The 17,805-nt window shown below is 31.8% G+C and overlaps 1 protein-coding gene across 4 annotated transcripts in view; it reads right to left on the bottom strand.

Moving 5' to 3' along the window:
• Dpp10 (dipeptidyl peptidase like 10) overlaps nt 1-17,805 on the bottom strand; it is a 1,332,172-nt gene that overhangs the window by 291,060 nt on the left and 1,023,307 nt on the right. For 3 of the 4 annotated variants that reach the window (XM_004836090.4, XM_004836089.3, XM_004836091.3), the window contains exon 5: nt 2,211-2,285. The exons of the other annotated variant lie outside the window; for it this stretch is intronic. In XM_004836090.4, coding sequence (XP_004836147.1) covers nt 2,211-2,285 — 75 coding nt within the window. The remainder of the gene's footprint in view (nt 1-2,210; nt 2,286-17,805) is intronic. 4 annotated transcript variants of the gene reach the window in all.

Genomic DNA, 17,805 nt, shown 5'->3' with positions numbered 1-17,805 from the left:
TATGGGTTTGTGTCAAGTTTTGGCTATTCAAAATACAGCTGCTACAAATATCTGTACACAGGTTTCAGGTGAACATGTGCTTATTTATTTGGGATAAATGTCTTGGGGTGCAATGCCACGTTGGATAGTAGTTGCATGTTTAGTTTTTAAAGAAACTACCAAAAAATCTTCTACAGTTGCTATATCATATATTCCCAGCAGCATGTTTTCCATTATTTGGTGCTACCGTTGTATCTGGACCTGCATCTATAGCTACATATAACTATAATTATGTCTATATCTATGTCTGTGTCTTTTTCTATATCTATCTATATCCATATCAGTATCTATCTCTCTATTTATCTATCTATTTTTGTCATCTCTATAGGTATACAGTGAATTTCCATTGTGGGGTTAGCTTGCTCTGACTTTATTCTAATGATGTTAAAATATTTTCATATGCTGACTGGTCATCTATACAGCCTCTCCAGGGAGATATTTCTTAATGTCTGGGTCCAGTTTCTGATTTTATAGTTGCTTTGTTGTTGTTATTGCTTTTAAGTGTTCAGTTTTGAGAATTTTTTTATATATAAACATTGATTCTTTATCAAATATGTGAGATGCAAACATGTTTTCTTAGCCTGTAGCTTATATTTTCATTCTTACAGTGGGATCTTTCACAGAGCAATGGAATATTCTTTCTTGTACAATTTAAGAACTCTTTCCCTAGCTTGCGATTTTGAAGATTTTTTTTTTTTGTCATTTCTTTCCCTAACGTTTTGAGATTTACATTTTATGTTTAAATTCACGATCAATTTTGACGTTTTTGTATAAAGTGTGAAGCTAAGGTCACCATGGTATTATTTGTTTTGAGTGTACAGTGTGTGTTTTTTGTGTGTTTGTTTTTAGGGAGGTGACTTGCAGACATCCAATTCTTCTTGCACTTTTGTTGAAGACTATCTTTCATTCACTGAACTGCTTTTACAACTTTGTCAAAAATTACTCAGGCACTTTTGTGTAAATCTATTTCTGAACTCAATATTCTCTTTCGGTAATTTTTATATCTCTCTTGCTGCCACTTCTAGTCTTGATTATTATAAGGACTGATATATGATTTTTTAAAAGTTCATTGTCAATTTAAGAGAGCAATCTTTTTAAATTTAATTTTTTTCAGGTTCATAATGGTATTTATTGACATTTCAATATTTTTATTTATAAAAGTCAATATTTTTCTTATTATAAGAAATGATTTACAAAACTTATGAGTACAGATAACACAAAGAAGTTAAGAAAAAAGGTAAAGATATTTAAAAGGAAAGGATGCCTTTCATTATAATCTTCCATTACATCATTTTTATTGTAATTTAATTATTTTAAGTAAAAATACAACCTCCTCTAGCAAATCTATATTCCAGAAAATCTAAAATCAGCAAATAGCAGGTCTTTTGAATTGTGAAATTTAATTGCATTCAAAGGTTTTCAAAGCCTATGTGAGACCTCCTGCCTTAAGTCCATAAATTTTTATTGTGCATTTTAAAGCTCACAAAACTTTCTTGAATGATTTCCAATCATTTACTCTCTATGGAGACTAATCCGTTCAATTGCCTTTCCAACATTTACTTTGCTTTTTAACTAGTCCAAATTATATCTATGTAAATACTCAACAACTATACATATTGGTCTAGTTGTACTCTGGAGCTAAAATGGAATAATAAAATACTAATTGCAATTAGACTATTTTATTTGTTCAGATTTAATTTCATGGCTTCCCCCACTTGCTGAACTGTCTACAACTACAAAGTTTACATTTAAATATCTCCAATCAGTCCATTGCCAATAATCTAGAACAACATTTCATCAGTCCCTTCTCAACAAACATAATGCATCTCAGATTACAGCCAGTAGACAAGTCCCTTATCTACTTAAGGGTGACACTCAAATATGAAGTAAACCTTAGCCTGCAAATTTCAAAAGTATCCATTTTTTGAATTTGTTAAACTCTGAGACATTCACAAGGGGCACCCATGAGATTGTTGCAGGCACTTGTTAGCCAGGGATGGAAAAAGGATATTGTTCCTAACCCTTCCTCATATAGTGTGGCCATGACTGTCTCCCTGTAGCTACTGGATACATAAAGTTTTCCTTAGTTGAGTAGATGGGTAAATAAAATTATGAATTATCACCTTAATGCATCACAAATATTTTTTTCTCAAAGAAGAATATTCTTTTACCTGTTTTACATCATAGGCCAAGAGGACATATTTTAAATCTGGTGAAACTGAATATCTTGATGCCTTGAAGGTTACCTTCAAGAAAATGCAAAAGAAAACAAATGAACAATTATCTCAATTGAATAACAGGAAAATTAGTACATATATATATTTTTATAACATAAATTGGATAGTCTCATTCTTATTATATACATGCACATGAATGAGTATATCTATGATTGCATAAATGAATAAAAAATTGAATAGGTCACATCAGGCAATTCTGTAGAAAAAATATCCAATATATCTTTATATATGCTATATTTTAAGGAAATTTAAAGCCAGGTTCAGTGGTACACCCCTGTAATAGTTACTCAGGAGGCTGAGGCAGGTAGATCACAAGTTCAAGGCTAGTCTGTACAACTTAGGGAGATTGTTTTAAAATGAAACAAAGAAACAAATAAAATGGAACAGGGGCTGTAGTTCAATGATAAAGCATGTGTCTGGCATGTGCAAGACCCTGGCTTCAATTCCCAGTACCACAAAAAAGAAAAAAAAGTAAGTTAATACTTTTCTTATTAAGAAAAAGTTAAAGGCTCACTAAAATTTTTACGTAACAGAATACTTTTATATTTGCATGTCGAATTAATCAAAAGAGAAAGATAAATTGACATACTGTGTGTCATAATTTTCTGTCTGTGCTTTTATGATCTTTCTAGTTGACTATTTATATTTAAAGAAGACACATTAAAGGCAGACTGTTTTTATAGGAAACTCCCAGAGTAAAACAGGTTAAAACATGACTACATAAATGATTGCATTTGATGCCAGAGAACAACTCCTACTACACTGTGCCTGACTGATTTTTAACCTACAGTTTAATAATTGAACAGACCTAGAAACAGAAGGATTTTAAAATACAAAATAAAAGAGAGATATATTGAGGGTAGAGAAATGATTGTATGTGAAAAAGAGGTATTTGTATAATTCATCTGCAAAGAGAAGCCAAGCAAATCAGATTAATACATCATGAAGAGAATATAAAATACAAACAACAATAAATAAATCATATGAGTACTTTAAGCAAACTCAGTATATGCAAAAAATACTGTACATTATTAAATAATTTTATACATAGTCTACTCTCAGTTAAAACCAGAAAAGCTGAAGTCAACTAACTTTCTTTCTTTCTTTCTTTCTTTTTTTCTTTCTTTCTTTCTTTCTTTCTTTCTCTTTCTCTCTCTCTTATCTGGGATCCTAACACAATGAATAAGATAAGAAATTTAGTCTAATTAATTTTCACAAAGTTTGAGTAGCATAATAAAAACTATTTATGCTCTTTGTGCATGCTCCTGGTACAGAGGTCTAAAAGTTGTTGCAATTTCACAAATTATAAAAAATGTCTTTTTGCTATTCATAGCAAACTTTAAAAATACAAGAAAATTATGGTAATTAGATATAAGAGAATTATTTGCAATAGGAAGACTAATTTATAGCTTCAGGGTGAGACCCAGTCACTAGACCATGTAAACCATGTCAGTACAGAGCTAGAACTTTCAACTCCACCCAAGAACAGAGAGGGGAGAAGATTGAATTCAACCTTGTTGCCAGTGATTTAAATATCAATCATGACCAATAATGACACTTTGGTTAAACAAAACAAAACAATACTCTCAAAACTCTGCATATTGACTTTTGAGGGAGCTTTTGGTTGGTGAGCATATCAACTTACTAGGAGAAGGAAGTACCTCACCTCCAAATAAACAGTGACTCCGGTGCTCAGTGTCACTCTGGACATCATCATGGATAACTGTTCCTGTGGTTGTTATTTTGTATCTCTTATAATAAATGAGGAATCACAAATATCCCTCTTTCCTCAGCTGTATGAGTCATTCTAAAGGAATAATCAGTCTAATGAGTAATGGGATTGACCCACTTTATAGTTAAGTTGGATAGAGTGCAGGTAACCCTGGCACCTGGAATTAGCTTCCAGCATCTGAAATGAGGTGTATGGTGAGACTGAGCCCCTTAAATTATGTAGTGTAGTAACCAGTGTCAGAATTAAATTCAGTTACAAGACACTTGATATTTTCAAAGAACAAAATCACAACAATTTAAAAATGTTAATTGGCAACATTTCATTCAATAAAATAGAACAATTCTGGTGCACTGAGAAGAGTTTCCTTTCATAGACAAAAATGGGCTAAAAAGATCAGATACAAAGAACAAAATAAATGGTTTGTTCATTTTTCATTTATTTTTCATGTATATCAGGAATAGATAGAGACACAGAACAATAGAAATACAACTTACTAGTTAACATTAGATTATTGCTGGTCACTTTTCCATGTGTAAAGATTAAGGCAAAGAGAACAAACTTCATTTTCATGACAACTGAACTGGCTTTTTTTGGAAATCTGGTATCTCAGTTCTCCTGGTTCTAACAACACCAAATAAAGAGGTAAGTTTTTGGTTTGGAACTTTAGAGTGATTGACAAGATTTTAAATTTAATCTGATCTGTTGGATTCAAGTGCAGAAGTCTTATGCAACACAAAAGCATCTTGTAATTTTTATTTAATATTATCAGAGAACTGTTATTGAATGACAGAGTTTCTTACCCATGAGCCAGATATGCAAAGAGAACAGAATGGCAGGGAGACATGGCATCAAATGGCAGTGAAAATATTTGGATGATTTGCCTACATGTATTGATTCATGCAATCTATATATAATTCATCTGGCAAGAAGTCAGAGTGATCACTGGCAATAATTCTTCTGAATGTTTTTGGTTTTCATTTTTTAGAAAACTCATTTCAACAATAATAGAAATAAGAACAATAACATTAGCAGCTACCCTTTATTAGTCATCTAGTATTTAATCTGCAATTCATATGAACTTTGTATTTACCAACAATCATCAGTACTCTTCAAGGGAATCATGTGAGACAGATATTCTCCTTACTCATTCTGTCTCTCTTTATCTGTCTCTCTGATTAATTTATTTTACAATGAAATTTTATAGATGTTAGTCTATGGTGTATCTAGAGCAATTTTGAGGATATGGGGCCATCTATCCCAGCACTACAGTATATAGGATGAAAGAGAACAGTATCAAAAAGCCTATTGCTATTTAAAAATTTGTTAAAGAGGACAATGTCATCATTTCTATCCTACCCTATGGGCACTAAGAAACTAATATTATTGTGATTACATTTTTTTCAAAGTCAAGAAAAGCAAGCATAACTAGAATCCAGGAAGGCTTCCTTTCATAGCCTTGAATTATCTCACCAGCAGATTTTTTTCCTTCTTCTTTGAGAACATCCCTGCCTAAGTTTGAATTATTTAAAAAACTCTCACCACCGTTGTTCCTGTGCACACTCACATGATGTTCTTCACAGAAATTAACTTCACACTTTCACAGGTGTGTCTGTGCCTCCGGTAACAACATTTTAGTATCTTTTACAGTTCCTACAATTATCCAGTCTGGCACTTTATTAATTATCACTATCTTTCTCCAGCTTATGCAGCATACAGACTGGGAATCTTTCAAAGTATCTTTTCAGGGGCTTGAGCTGTTGAACTGTCTCTGAATTTAGAGTTTTTTGCAGAAAACTGGTGCTGCAGAGACTTCTTGGTAATAACAGTGTCAGAAACTCACTCTGGGATTTAGTTAAGGGACATTGGGAGTCCTCATAATATAATCCATTAATATTGTTATTCACTGAATCTTGGGACCTCATTCTTTCTAGCAGCTTCAAGAGACCTCTTGGTCAACATTGACCCTAATTGCAGATATTAGTATAGGTCTGGCTGAGTTTCGACTTGATGTTCTCAAATTAGTGTTCTGGGAAGTTGATTTTTGCCAACAATGCAATCATATTACCTGCGTATTTAACAACTTAATTACTATTGAAATAAAAGGAAGCAGAAATACTTTCTGTGTGTGTGTTTATTACCCATATTCAGCAATGATGCCTAGCAGTGAATATTTGACACTAAACAGAGTCCAGAGGGCATTAAGTGCATGAACTTTATTGTCTATAAATACCAATAATGCCAGGTAAAGCAAGTAAAACAGAGGGAAAATATGCAGGTGGTTTACCAGACCAGTTAAGCAAGAAGAACAAGACATTTGAACAAGTTGAAAAACATGTGCATGCTTTCGGACATTTGGGGGATGTTTTGTGGCAGTCTTGTTTGCATGGGTCATTCCATTCTACCAAATTCATTCACTGAACATTCATTTCATGACAAGCACCACTGCAGACTTCAAACTGGGAAATAAAGTCTACTACAATGCTTTCCATCCCATATTAAGCACAATAAGACAAACATCATGGCTCTCTGTAGCCCAGGGTAGAGCACATCTCTAAAACCTGAATGTATTCAGAGAATAAATATTTAGAGTAAGTATGAAGCTATCTGAGAATTTAAAGTAGGTAGGCTTTCTAAAATGGACAATAACCACTCAGGTCTAGGTAGTCTTTTTTTTTTTTCCTTCAGAAAAGTGTATATAGTATTACTACTTTTTCAACGTTTTTCAAGAGAAGCTAGAAGTCAAAGTGTTAAATTAAAATGATTGTATATGTAAACATTTAAATATGTACGGGGAGTATGTACTTCTTAGGATTTAAATATGTATGAGGAGCATCTACTTCCTGTTAATTTTTGCTAAAGTAATAATTGACAGAATGATTGATAATGGGAAGGAAGAAAATGATATGAGGTTTTAAGAAGAGAAATACATAGTTTCATATATTTGATTACATGTCAGAGTTTTATGACCCATTCTTTTCCAGTTAAGTGAAATTATACACTATGTTATGAGAATAACCTGCAGAAAATGTACAAATAACTTTAAAAGATTTCTAGGAAGGTGGGAAGTAGTGCAATGGACAACCAGTAATACTAATAGTGTATGCATTATTAACAATGAGAATGTGGCAAAGCTGGTCACTGTGTGCATGAATGGTGAAATCTATAGCAAAGGAAGGTGCAAAATCAACTCTGTTTTTAGAATTTTACTTTGGCCAGTGATTGGAAATTGAGCTCTATTTGAGGATACCTTGAGGTCATCATAACTGCCTGAAGGATTTCAGAGCAACCTATCCAAGTAATGTCAAAAAGTTAAGGAGGAATTAAGGATAGAAAGAAGAGAGGACATGTTCAGGAGACTTTGATATAAATGAAACATTTTTGTTTTATATTATAAGACAGATAAATGAAGGTCCTTGAAAGAGCGAACTGGTCGCTGTAAGACATCCAATAATAAATGTTCAAAAGCCTGGAGTTTCAGTTATCTGAAAGCCTCATATTTGATCAGTTATATGGAATATTAGACAAAACTTTATGTTCAATGAGAATCTATCCCCACCTTCAAAGACAAGGGACAAACTTCCTCAATCACCATGCTCTACTAGGGTGAGACAATAACACAGCAATTATTATTAGTACCATTTGCTACTTTTATTCTTGAAATGTACATACTTTCTTTCTCTGTATGATTGATCAGCTCAGTCCACCTACTGCCATACTTTCATGTCTCTGTTCTCCTTAGTCAGATTGTATTTCATTAAAATCTCATTCTAATTCTCCTTCTCTAAGCTTTTCCTATCCTTCTTAGCTGAAGCGATTCATCTGACCTCACATGTATATTATTATACATGAAGTTCATCTAACAATTGATGACTGTTTCGTGATCACTCTTCTAGGTTGTTTGGAGCTGCAATTTACATCTTTTATTGCTTCCATAATGTCCCCATTAAAAAGCTTCATTGCAATGATTCACTGTTGTCAGAAACATTATAAGTAGAGGTAGAAATAGGATAATGATGGTGTTCCAAGATGTCAGATATTAAAGATGACGGCAAGAAATCATTAAACACAAACTTAAATGTCAGAGTGACAGAAAATACAAAATATGCACTTGTGTGAATTGAGGCTGAATAACTGAGCAAGAGAATAGGGTGTGGAATTAAAATTAGAATACTTGCTAAGGATTTAATTGCCTTAAAATTGAGAATAGACAGAAGCACAGTAACTGTGTATACAGAAAGAATATCACTGTAAATTTCTAAAACAACCTGGTGATAAAAATATTTATAGCCATTTCTAATTACAAAAAAGAAAAGAAAGACTAGGTCTAGGGAGGAGGGGTCGGTTGAATAACTTTCTATGCCTAAAAGTCTAGATGCACACATTTTAAGTAGAGAATGATGAGAACAATAAAGGATGACTTTATGGACCCTGCGAGCTTCTGCTCCCTCAACTTACCTCAGCAAGCTCTTTTAACGTAAGCACATGGCTTGCACACACAAGTAGATAAACAATCCCATTATGTTTAATTCATTTGGGTACAATTTCCTTCACTACCCAATCTCATTACTAGTTTATTAATAATTGACAAAAATATTTATAAAACCCATTTCTAATTCCATAAAGAGAAAATATTAATTTTTAAAATATGTAATTAACTATCCACTATGAACAAGTTTTTTATAACACAGTCCATAAATACTCTAATTTCATATCTTAAACATAAGGGAGCATTTTAGAAAGCCAGTTGATTTTAAGCAAGTTGGAGAAGAAAAAAAGGGTTACTATTCAGTTAAGAAAGAAAAAAATGGAAAGGTAAAAGAATATGGAAAGTAAAATGTTCAAACTGCAGCCATGGTTTGCTGCCAAAGGTGGATTCTCTTTCTCCACGTCTTCAGACAAGGAGAATGAGAGAGAGGGAAACACACAGGCTTTTACCTTGTATCCCTAAACAAAGCTATGATTTGTTTTCTGCAGACTTAAATGTGTTTATATGCTGAAAATTTTAAAATCAAAAGTTTTATTGCATATTTTTTTCATGCTCTCTTTTCTTGGCAACCCAATTACTTAAGATAGTGATCAAATTATATTTTTTGATGCCTGCAACATCTGTGTTGTATAAACATGATAGAAAGTCTTTCTCTGTTGTGTTATCCTTGATACTACACAATTTATTGCTAATGGAATATTTTATAAAACAATCAAGTAGAGAAAATACCATGGAATAACTGGTTGATTTTTAATATTATTAAATCAGTAACTAATAAACAATGTAAGTATCTGAATAGATCTTCGTTGTTCAATAGCCACGAATAGTCAAAATAATATTCTATTTATTTAGATCTTAGGCCACACATTAAAATATTTAAAAGATAATTTTTATTTTTAATAGAACTTGAAAATTAATTTTCACTGAAATCTATAAATAGCATAAAAATAGCACAGAGCAGGTGACTTTGAAGAGAAACAATTTTTTCTCAACTACAAAACATCAATAATCTAGAAAATCTCTAGCTAAAGAAAGGGATATTATAACTTACTTGGGTATGCAAATTATTTCTTTGAAGTTTAATTTGTGCTGATCTAATGACTCTTCAAATTGTCTCAGTGCTTGATATATTTCAAATATTTTTTTTCTTAAATGATGTGGTCACATTAAAGTATACTACATTAAATAATACATCATATGAAAAGAATGCAAAACCTATGGAAATCTTACATACCAATACTATACAATTTTTGAGTCAGTTTCCTCATAATGATCTTTAAAAACTGTGTTTCTGTGATTCTTATAAAATAAAGTGAATTCAGTGGAGTGGCCCTGGCCCCGTAGCAAAATATCTCAACTCATTCTTGTTATTTGCATCTTCTGAACCAAATTTAGAGGGTACGAGTTCATAAAACTAAATCATGTAGTTAATATTTGAAAATATATGTATTTAAAATATTTCAGTTAATATGATTTTATAGACAAGAAATATATATATAGTATAAAAAAGAATATTGTTATGTGAATTTTGTAATTTTCATGTTCATAAAATAAGGGAAATATGACTAATATTTATTTGATATAAAAATTAAAATTTCAAAATGGCTAAACATTTTTTGATGAAAGAAACAAAAATAATAGTGCTTTAAAGAATAAATCTTCTTGAGAGCTAATCAATTTTTCTTATGGCTCAAAGAGTTGTTTATTGTTTTATGTTGCTAACACTTCCATTATTAATTCAACAGAATGAGGGGAAGCAGAAATTAGCAACTAAAAATATATTTACTTATGGCAGATATATTCTGTTTTCCTCTATTATATCATAATTGATATCTACTTTCTCCTTTTGATTTTCTGTCTTTAAATTGGTTAATCATAACTTTTGTCCTTTGAAAAAAATGTCAATCTTAATACACTTAGCAAATAAAATATAGGATTACCAGTTAAATTTGAATATGATCAGACAACAGGTATATTGAAATATATGCAAAGAAAGGGAGCTATCTACCCATGAACATCACATGAAGAAAACTGAATACTCTCTCCCTAGCACATGCAAAGCTCTAGGTTCCATTCCTCGCACAGCCAAAATAAAAAAATAAGGGAATATTTTGCCATGAAAATAAGTGAAATGTCTTAAATGCAAATAAAAAAGAATTAGTAATGGAATTTTGAGTAATAGTGAAAGGGAAATAAAAGAAGGTCATGGACTCCTTGATGCCTTTTTTGAAAGTTCAGAACCAACTAAGGTTAGATAATATGTCATATAGGCAAAACTACATGTAGAAAAGCAAATTGAGCTAGACATTGGTCTGAAACCAAAGGGCCTAAAGTTCATTTATATAGTGCATTAGTTTTAAAATTGTCTTTTACTAAACTCACACTTTAATGATCCAAAGTTCAAAGTCATTCTTTATTTTCTATTATCAGAGAAATTTCTATTTTAGCTTCTAAGAACAGCTGAGGATATCATTGGTTGTTTGCAACTGTGACTAATTAAACATTCTTATTCTTGTTTCATGTGCAGTTGTTTGTTCTGGTGAATACCTGGAGAGGATATAAGAAACCAGTGGATGGATGCACATGTGAATGTTCTACCTCACAAAAATGGCAAGTTTCACCCAAAGTGAAAGATAAACTATACTCCTGCTGTCAATGTCTAAGGGAATCTGCAATGCTTGGTAATAGCAGCATTAAACTCTGCCAATATGATAGTTGGAAACTACTATCACCTTCTGGGTAAATATTTCTGTTTATACATTATGTGAAGCACTTTATTGCTCAACAATACATTTTTTTTTGTTAAAGTCCATTTATATCTTTGGTTCACTTTTCAGTTGATTTGGAAGAGTTTTTAAATACATAACATTTTCTTAGTTAACTAATGCTGCTTGCTATGTGTGCTCCACTTTTACCTTGACATTGTTTAGCATGTTAAAATGTTTGTAGCTTTTAGTTCCAAAATGAAATTATAATAGCAACAGTAGCATATAAACAAAAGTAAAACTGACATTATATATGATGACAGTGAAGATGTTGAATGTGAAATTTATTTGAACACCAAATCATAATAAGGCTCAGGTTTTCAGCTTTGAATATCAAAATTTTTTGAACATATTAGCAGGTGAAATGTCAACTCATGCTCAAGATTTATAATAATGAGTTGATCAGCTGTTTCCTGCTCACTTGTCAGTGTTCATCTAAAAGTAAAGACATCGTAAATGACTTATTCCTGCCAAAGCAAAGAGCAATAATAAAGAAAATGAGTAATTTTAAATTTACTTTTCCTGTGGAATAGCAATTATTGCTTAGTTGGAAAAAGAAATGGGCCTATAAAATTAAGTCGAATCCAGTGGAATGATAAAGAGGATCATTCAGTGTCTGTCTCCAGTTCAACATTTTGAGCCCAATGCACAGATCAGAAGAACAGGGTTCTCTTTTCTTGTCTCATAATCACAGTGCAAACCCAGATGGTTTCTTAGCTGTCCCACAACTACATATTCACCACTTCAATTGATATTTATTAAAATTGCTTTTTAATGACCCAAAACTAAGTCATTTCTTGCAATTTTCATTTTCTCAAAAATGTTCATTATAGATTTAATCTTTTTAATGAAATATTTAAATGCTAAGATCAATCTCTTTTTGCATGTGTTTTAACATCTATATAGTAGCCTGATTAAACCTAAGTCTTTAAGAAGCTATAGTTTGTATATTTTTAAAATTGTTATCTTTAATTTCACTTCATTTGGAAAACTGAGGAAACATTTAAACGTTGCATTTATAAAACCTTATGGGGAAAATGAACTTTTATTAAACAGGTAGCTGAGTTCATTATAGACATTTATTCACAAATCTTCTGATTCTTCTATTTCACACATTCATTTTTTTCTTTCAGACCAGCCTGTAAGAGTTATAGTTCTCCAAAGAGGGTCAAAAACAGAAAATCCTTCCAAATGTTAGTGAATGAAGTATTCCACTGTTTCATGCTAGGAAAAATATCTAAGGAAAATGATTTTGCTGTGTAAGTATCACTTGTGAAGTCCAATATGAAAACTTTATGAAAAAAACTTACAGAAAAAAGTACAATGGTCAAAGCAAATAGAAAAGATATTCTTCAAACTTGCCTATAATTACTCAACTGTAAATCATAACAATGAAATTTTATTTATCATTATCTATCAAATAGATAATCATTAAAATATTTGATAATATCCTGTGACAATAAGAACACACTAATAGGTAATATCATATTTTATTGATGGGTGTGATTAATGCAATTTCATATCATGCATTAATGTAAATTAACAAATCTTTGACTCATCATTACTACTGCTGTAAATCTGGCTGACAAATATATTTTAAATATGATTGCTAAGGATTTTTTTTCCTTTTTATAGCAGATGTGTAGTGAAGAAATACAGTACAACCTTGTACTACAAGTAACTTGTTCTGTGAGTTTTCCACAAAATGATCTCTGTCTTGCAATATGATCTCTCTGTCTGTGTCTCTGTCTCTCTGTCTCTCTCTTTCTCTCCCTCCCTGCAGAATTGTAGGTAATTGTCTCCCAATAGCAAGAAGTTATGGAAGAAATCTCCTCTCCTCTGCAGAGGAAGAGGAGAAAAATGTGGAAGAATTCTTCACTTCAAATGAGTTTAAGGAGGTATGTTAAATGTGGGAAACAGTGCAAATTTTTGTAGAAAAGCACCACCTGAATAGCTTTCCTCTACACAAACAACAGACTCACTGAGAGAGAAATAGGGCAAACAATTCCTTTCACACTAGCATCCAAAAAACTGAAATACCTAGGAATCAACCTAATGAAAGAAATCAAAGACCTCTTCTCTGAGAACTATAGCACTTTGAAAAAAGAGATTGAAGGGGATATCAGAAAATGGAAAGACATCCCTTGATCCAGGGTAGGAAGGATCAACATAGTGAAAATGGCCATACTTCCAAAAGTGCTATATAGATTCAATGCAATCCCAATTGAAATCCCAGCAGCACACTTCATGGGCCTTGAGAAAACAATCCAAAAATTCATTTGGAACAAGAAGAGACCCAGAATAGCAAAAGCAATTCTAGGTAACAGAGATATGGCAGGGGGTATTACAACCCCCAACTTGAAACTATACTACAAAGGTACTGTGATAAAAACAGCATGGTACTGGCAAAGAAACAAACATGAGGACCAGTGGAACAGATTAGAAGATTCAGAAACAACGCCAGACACACTCAGCCAACTCATCTTTGGCAATGGAGCCAAATACCCTTACTGGAGGAAAGATAGCCTCTTTAATAAATGGTGCTGGAGAAATTGGATTTCAACTTGCCAAAGACTAAAACTAGACCTATATCTCTCACCATGCACTAAACTAAAATTGAAATGGATTAAAGATCTAAATATTAAAATAGAAACACTGAATCAGCTGGAACAGAAGTTAGGTAGAACTCTTGACATTGGGGTAGGAAAAGACTTTATGAACAAAACCTCAGTTGCCCGTGAACTAGCACAAACAATCAACAAGTTGGATCTCTTCTTACTAAAAAGCTTCTCCTCAGCAAGAGAAACCACCAGCAGTGGAAAGAGACAATCCACAATGTGGGAAAAAATTTTCACCGGCAGTCACTCAGGCAAAGGTCTACTATCCCGAAACTATAAAGAACTTAAAAAAATCAGACCTCCCAAATTTAAAGGCCCAATCCAAAAATGGGCATCTGAAATGAACAGACGTTTCTCAGACAAAAAAGTAGAAATGGCAAATAAACATATTAAAAAATGTTCCATATCACTGGTCATTCGAGAGATGCAAATGAAAACAATGCTGAGATTCCACCTCACTCCAGAAAGAATGGCTGCTATCATGAAATCAACCAATAACAAATGCTGGAGGGGCTGTGGGTAAAGAGGAACCCTGCTCCACTGATGGTAGGAATGTAGAATGGTGCAACTACTGTGGAAATCAGAATGGAGATACCTCAAAGAACTAGGACTAGAAGTCCCATTTGACCCAGCTATTCCCCTGCTGGGTATCTTCCCCAAAGAATTAAAAGAATCATACCACAGTGATATACATGCACTCATGTTCATAGTGGCACAGTTTGTAATAGCTGAAACTTGGAAATAGCCCAAATGCCCATCAACTGGAGACTGGATAAAGAAAATGTGTTTTTTTAAATAAAAATGAAGTACTCTTAAGCCATCAAAAATGAGAAATTAGAGACATTTATACCTAAATGGATGCACATTGAGTTGATACTCTTAAGTGAAATAAATAGGACACACATGTTTAAATACCAAATGGTTTCTCTAGTGTGAGAAACTGAAAGTGTAAATAAGGACTAAAAGGTATAATAGATAATGTGAAATAGGAAGAAAAGGGGCAAAGGGGAAGGGGAAATGGGAGGGGTAGGAGAAAGTAAAGAAGGGAATGGAATTAATATGAGACAATGAAAAAAAGGAAACAAAGTCTTTGTAAATAGGGAGGGATGGAGGGGTTGAAGGGAGGGCAGGGGAAGGGGGAAAAAATAAGAACCAAGAGAGTATGTAAAGGTGCATATCTCCAGTGATGAATGTCATTATATTGCATACCTAAAATGTATCAATAAAAGGATATACAAAACAAAAGCACCACCTGAATGAGGCTATATCAATGCTATCAATGAATCTGTTTAATGACCACACAATGTCACATTTTCATGAAATCTTCAAAAGGAGGAAAAATCAAGTGTCACTGGATAGGTTCCTTGTTAAAGTTGGACAAAAGTTGGACAAAAAGAAAAAAGATTCCATTGAGCCAATAAAGAATAATGATTCCATATGTGAAAGTTAAAGTCATCCTATAAAATAACCCTCCTCTCTCTTGTCTCTCTCACACAACCCAGGAAGGTTTTCAATGGTAAGTGCAGATTAATTGTTTCTTTTTCTTTATATTTTGTATTTCTTAACTTGTATCATATTGCAATAATGTAATTATTTTTGGTACTGGGGATCGAACTCAGGACCTTGCACTTGCTAGGCAAGTGGTGGAACCACAGAGCTAAATCCTGGCCGTAATAACGTAATAATTTATATATGAATATTTTGGAGGTGTGGAGTGAATCATGTGAGTTTCCATCATTTCTTATGAGGAAATGTGCTTTGATATACAAGAACTTTGGATTACAAACATGGTTTGAAATGAATTATGCTCACAAATCAAGGTTTTACTATAAATATGTGGGAGTACATCATGAAAGTGAGTCTTATGCAGCCATTAGATGGCATTAGAAAAAAAAAAGGGCTTTTTATAAAAAGATCTTCAAAATCTACACTACTAAATGAAATAAAGTATAGATGAACCATATTCTTGTAATTAAACATATTCACATACACACCCTGATGCAAATTCATACATGAGTATATATACTTTAGAATATTATATTTTTATGTCAAGGTTTATAAAGGCATACATATTTCTAGACAGCTACTTGACAAGTAAAATTATATATATATATATATATATGCTTTTCATCAGCAAAGGATACTTGAATATATTATAATTTATTATATTTATGTATGAAGTTCTGCCTAACAGAACTCCCTGTGATGATGGAAATGTTTTGTATTTACAGTATCCAATATGGTAGCCATTGGATTCATCTGACTACTGAATCCATAAAACATGGCTGTTGTGACTGAAGAAATGAATATTTAACTATATATAGTTTAATTAATGTAAAAATAAATGTAAATAGCCATATGTGGCTACTATATTGGATAGTGCAATATATTATTTACAATTTTTAGCATATATTTTTCATCATCTTGTCTTAAATAGATGTCAATGGAGGAGATTAAGAAAAATATTTACTCTCACAAATATACTATAATTTATTAAAAGTCCAACTCTTATCATTTTTAAGGAATGTATATAAATGATATTGTGGGAAATTACCAAAACATTAAAAAGAAGGAAAGCCATAAACATGTCAAAAATGATTGCAGTAAAATTCTCTGATATAGAACTTATAATAAAAAAGAATGCTTTCTTCTTTATGAAAGCTGACATAAAGTGAAAATATTTTATTTGTTTTATTGGATTTTTAACTAACATATAGGGTGCATATGTGTATAAAATTACACTATATAAAAATTAAATATTTAATATTTACAAGTAATAGAATATCTTTCAGAATATTTTACCTTTCAAATCAAAATCACAAACATACTACTTATAATAATGTGAATAAACTTTGTTATACTGCATTGCATATGATTCTACCACTTCTTTAGTTAAAAGTACTTATGTTTATAGTATAATTTCTATAAATATAATGACGTTAAGTTATCTTAGGTATTTTTCTTCTTTATTACTTTGTTAAAGTTGATGATACAATATACACATTTTTCCCTCAGCTTTTCTTTCTTTCTTTTTATCTTTACAGTAAGCTCATTATTTAGAATTATCATCAGCAAACTATCAGAAATGAAATTAGAATGTCTGTATTCTGAAGGCCATTTTGAAAAATTGTATAAATTTTAAAAAATTACAACTATTTAAGGGCAAGTCCAGGAGTTTGAAGTAGGCTAGAAAAGTTTCATAATGTCAGGCAGTAGAGCTGCTGGGGTAGTATTTTCATTATGATCTCTTTTAATTCATACAGTTACCTTTAGACCCCTGATTATCTGTATTTGTGGTTGTGGGTCAGCTAATACAAGGGAGCCTATTACCTAAATAATGATAATAATAATACATAATCTTCAAGACAGAGTCTTCTAAGCCATTTTTTTCAGAATGGAAATAAGGGTGTCACAATAATACAGTGAACATCAATTAATGTCATAATGAACTTTTATATGTACTTATTTATACTGAAGAGAACAATTCCTTATATCCTTTCCTGTTTTATTGAAACAAAATGTAGCATAGAAAATGAAAGTTAAAATTAGTAAAAATTTCTCAATTTGATGGAAAATATGAATTTACCTACTTAAAAGGCTCAATGAATTTCTTAAAGAACAAACACCAAAAGATCTTTGTATAAACAAGTCATATTCAAATTCACAAACTTGAACAAAAAGAAAATCATGAAAATAAGAAGAAAAATAACATTCTATACAAGAAATGTCAATAAAAATAAATAGTTGAGTGATGTCCTAAAATAATAGTTATCAGAAGAGAATTAGGGTAGCATTCTCAAAATATTAACTGAAAATGCATATCAATAAAAATTTCATATTGACATAAATACACCTTCAAAAATAAAGAAGTTATTTTTAGATAAAATCTCATAGGATTTATTATCAAACATGCCCTATAAGAAACACT

The sequence above is a fragment of the Heterocephalus glaber genome, unplaced genomic scaffold (assembly GCF_053883595.1).
Source record: "Heterocephalus glaber isolate CG9 unplaced genomic scaffold, H.glaber_assembly_v1.0 deba00000347, whole genome shotgun sequence".
Taxonomy (NCBI): Eukaryota; Metazoa; Chordata; class Mammalia; order Rodentia; family Bathyergidae; genus Heterocephalus; species Heterocephalus glaber.
The sequence above is the reverse complement of the archived record's forward strand: the minus strand, read 5'-3'. Positions and strand labels throughout refer to the sequence as shown.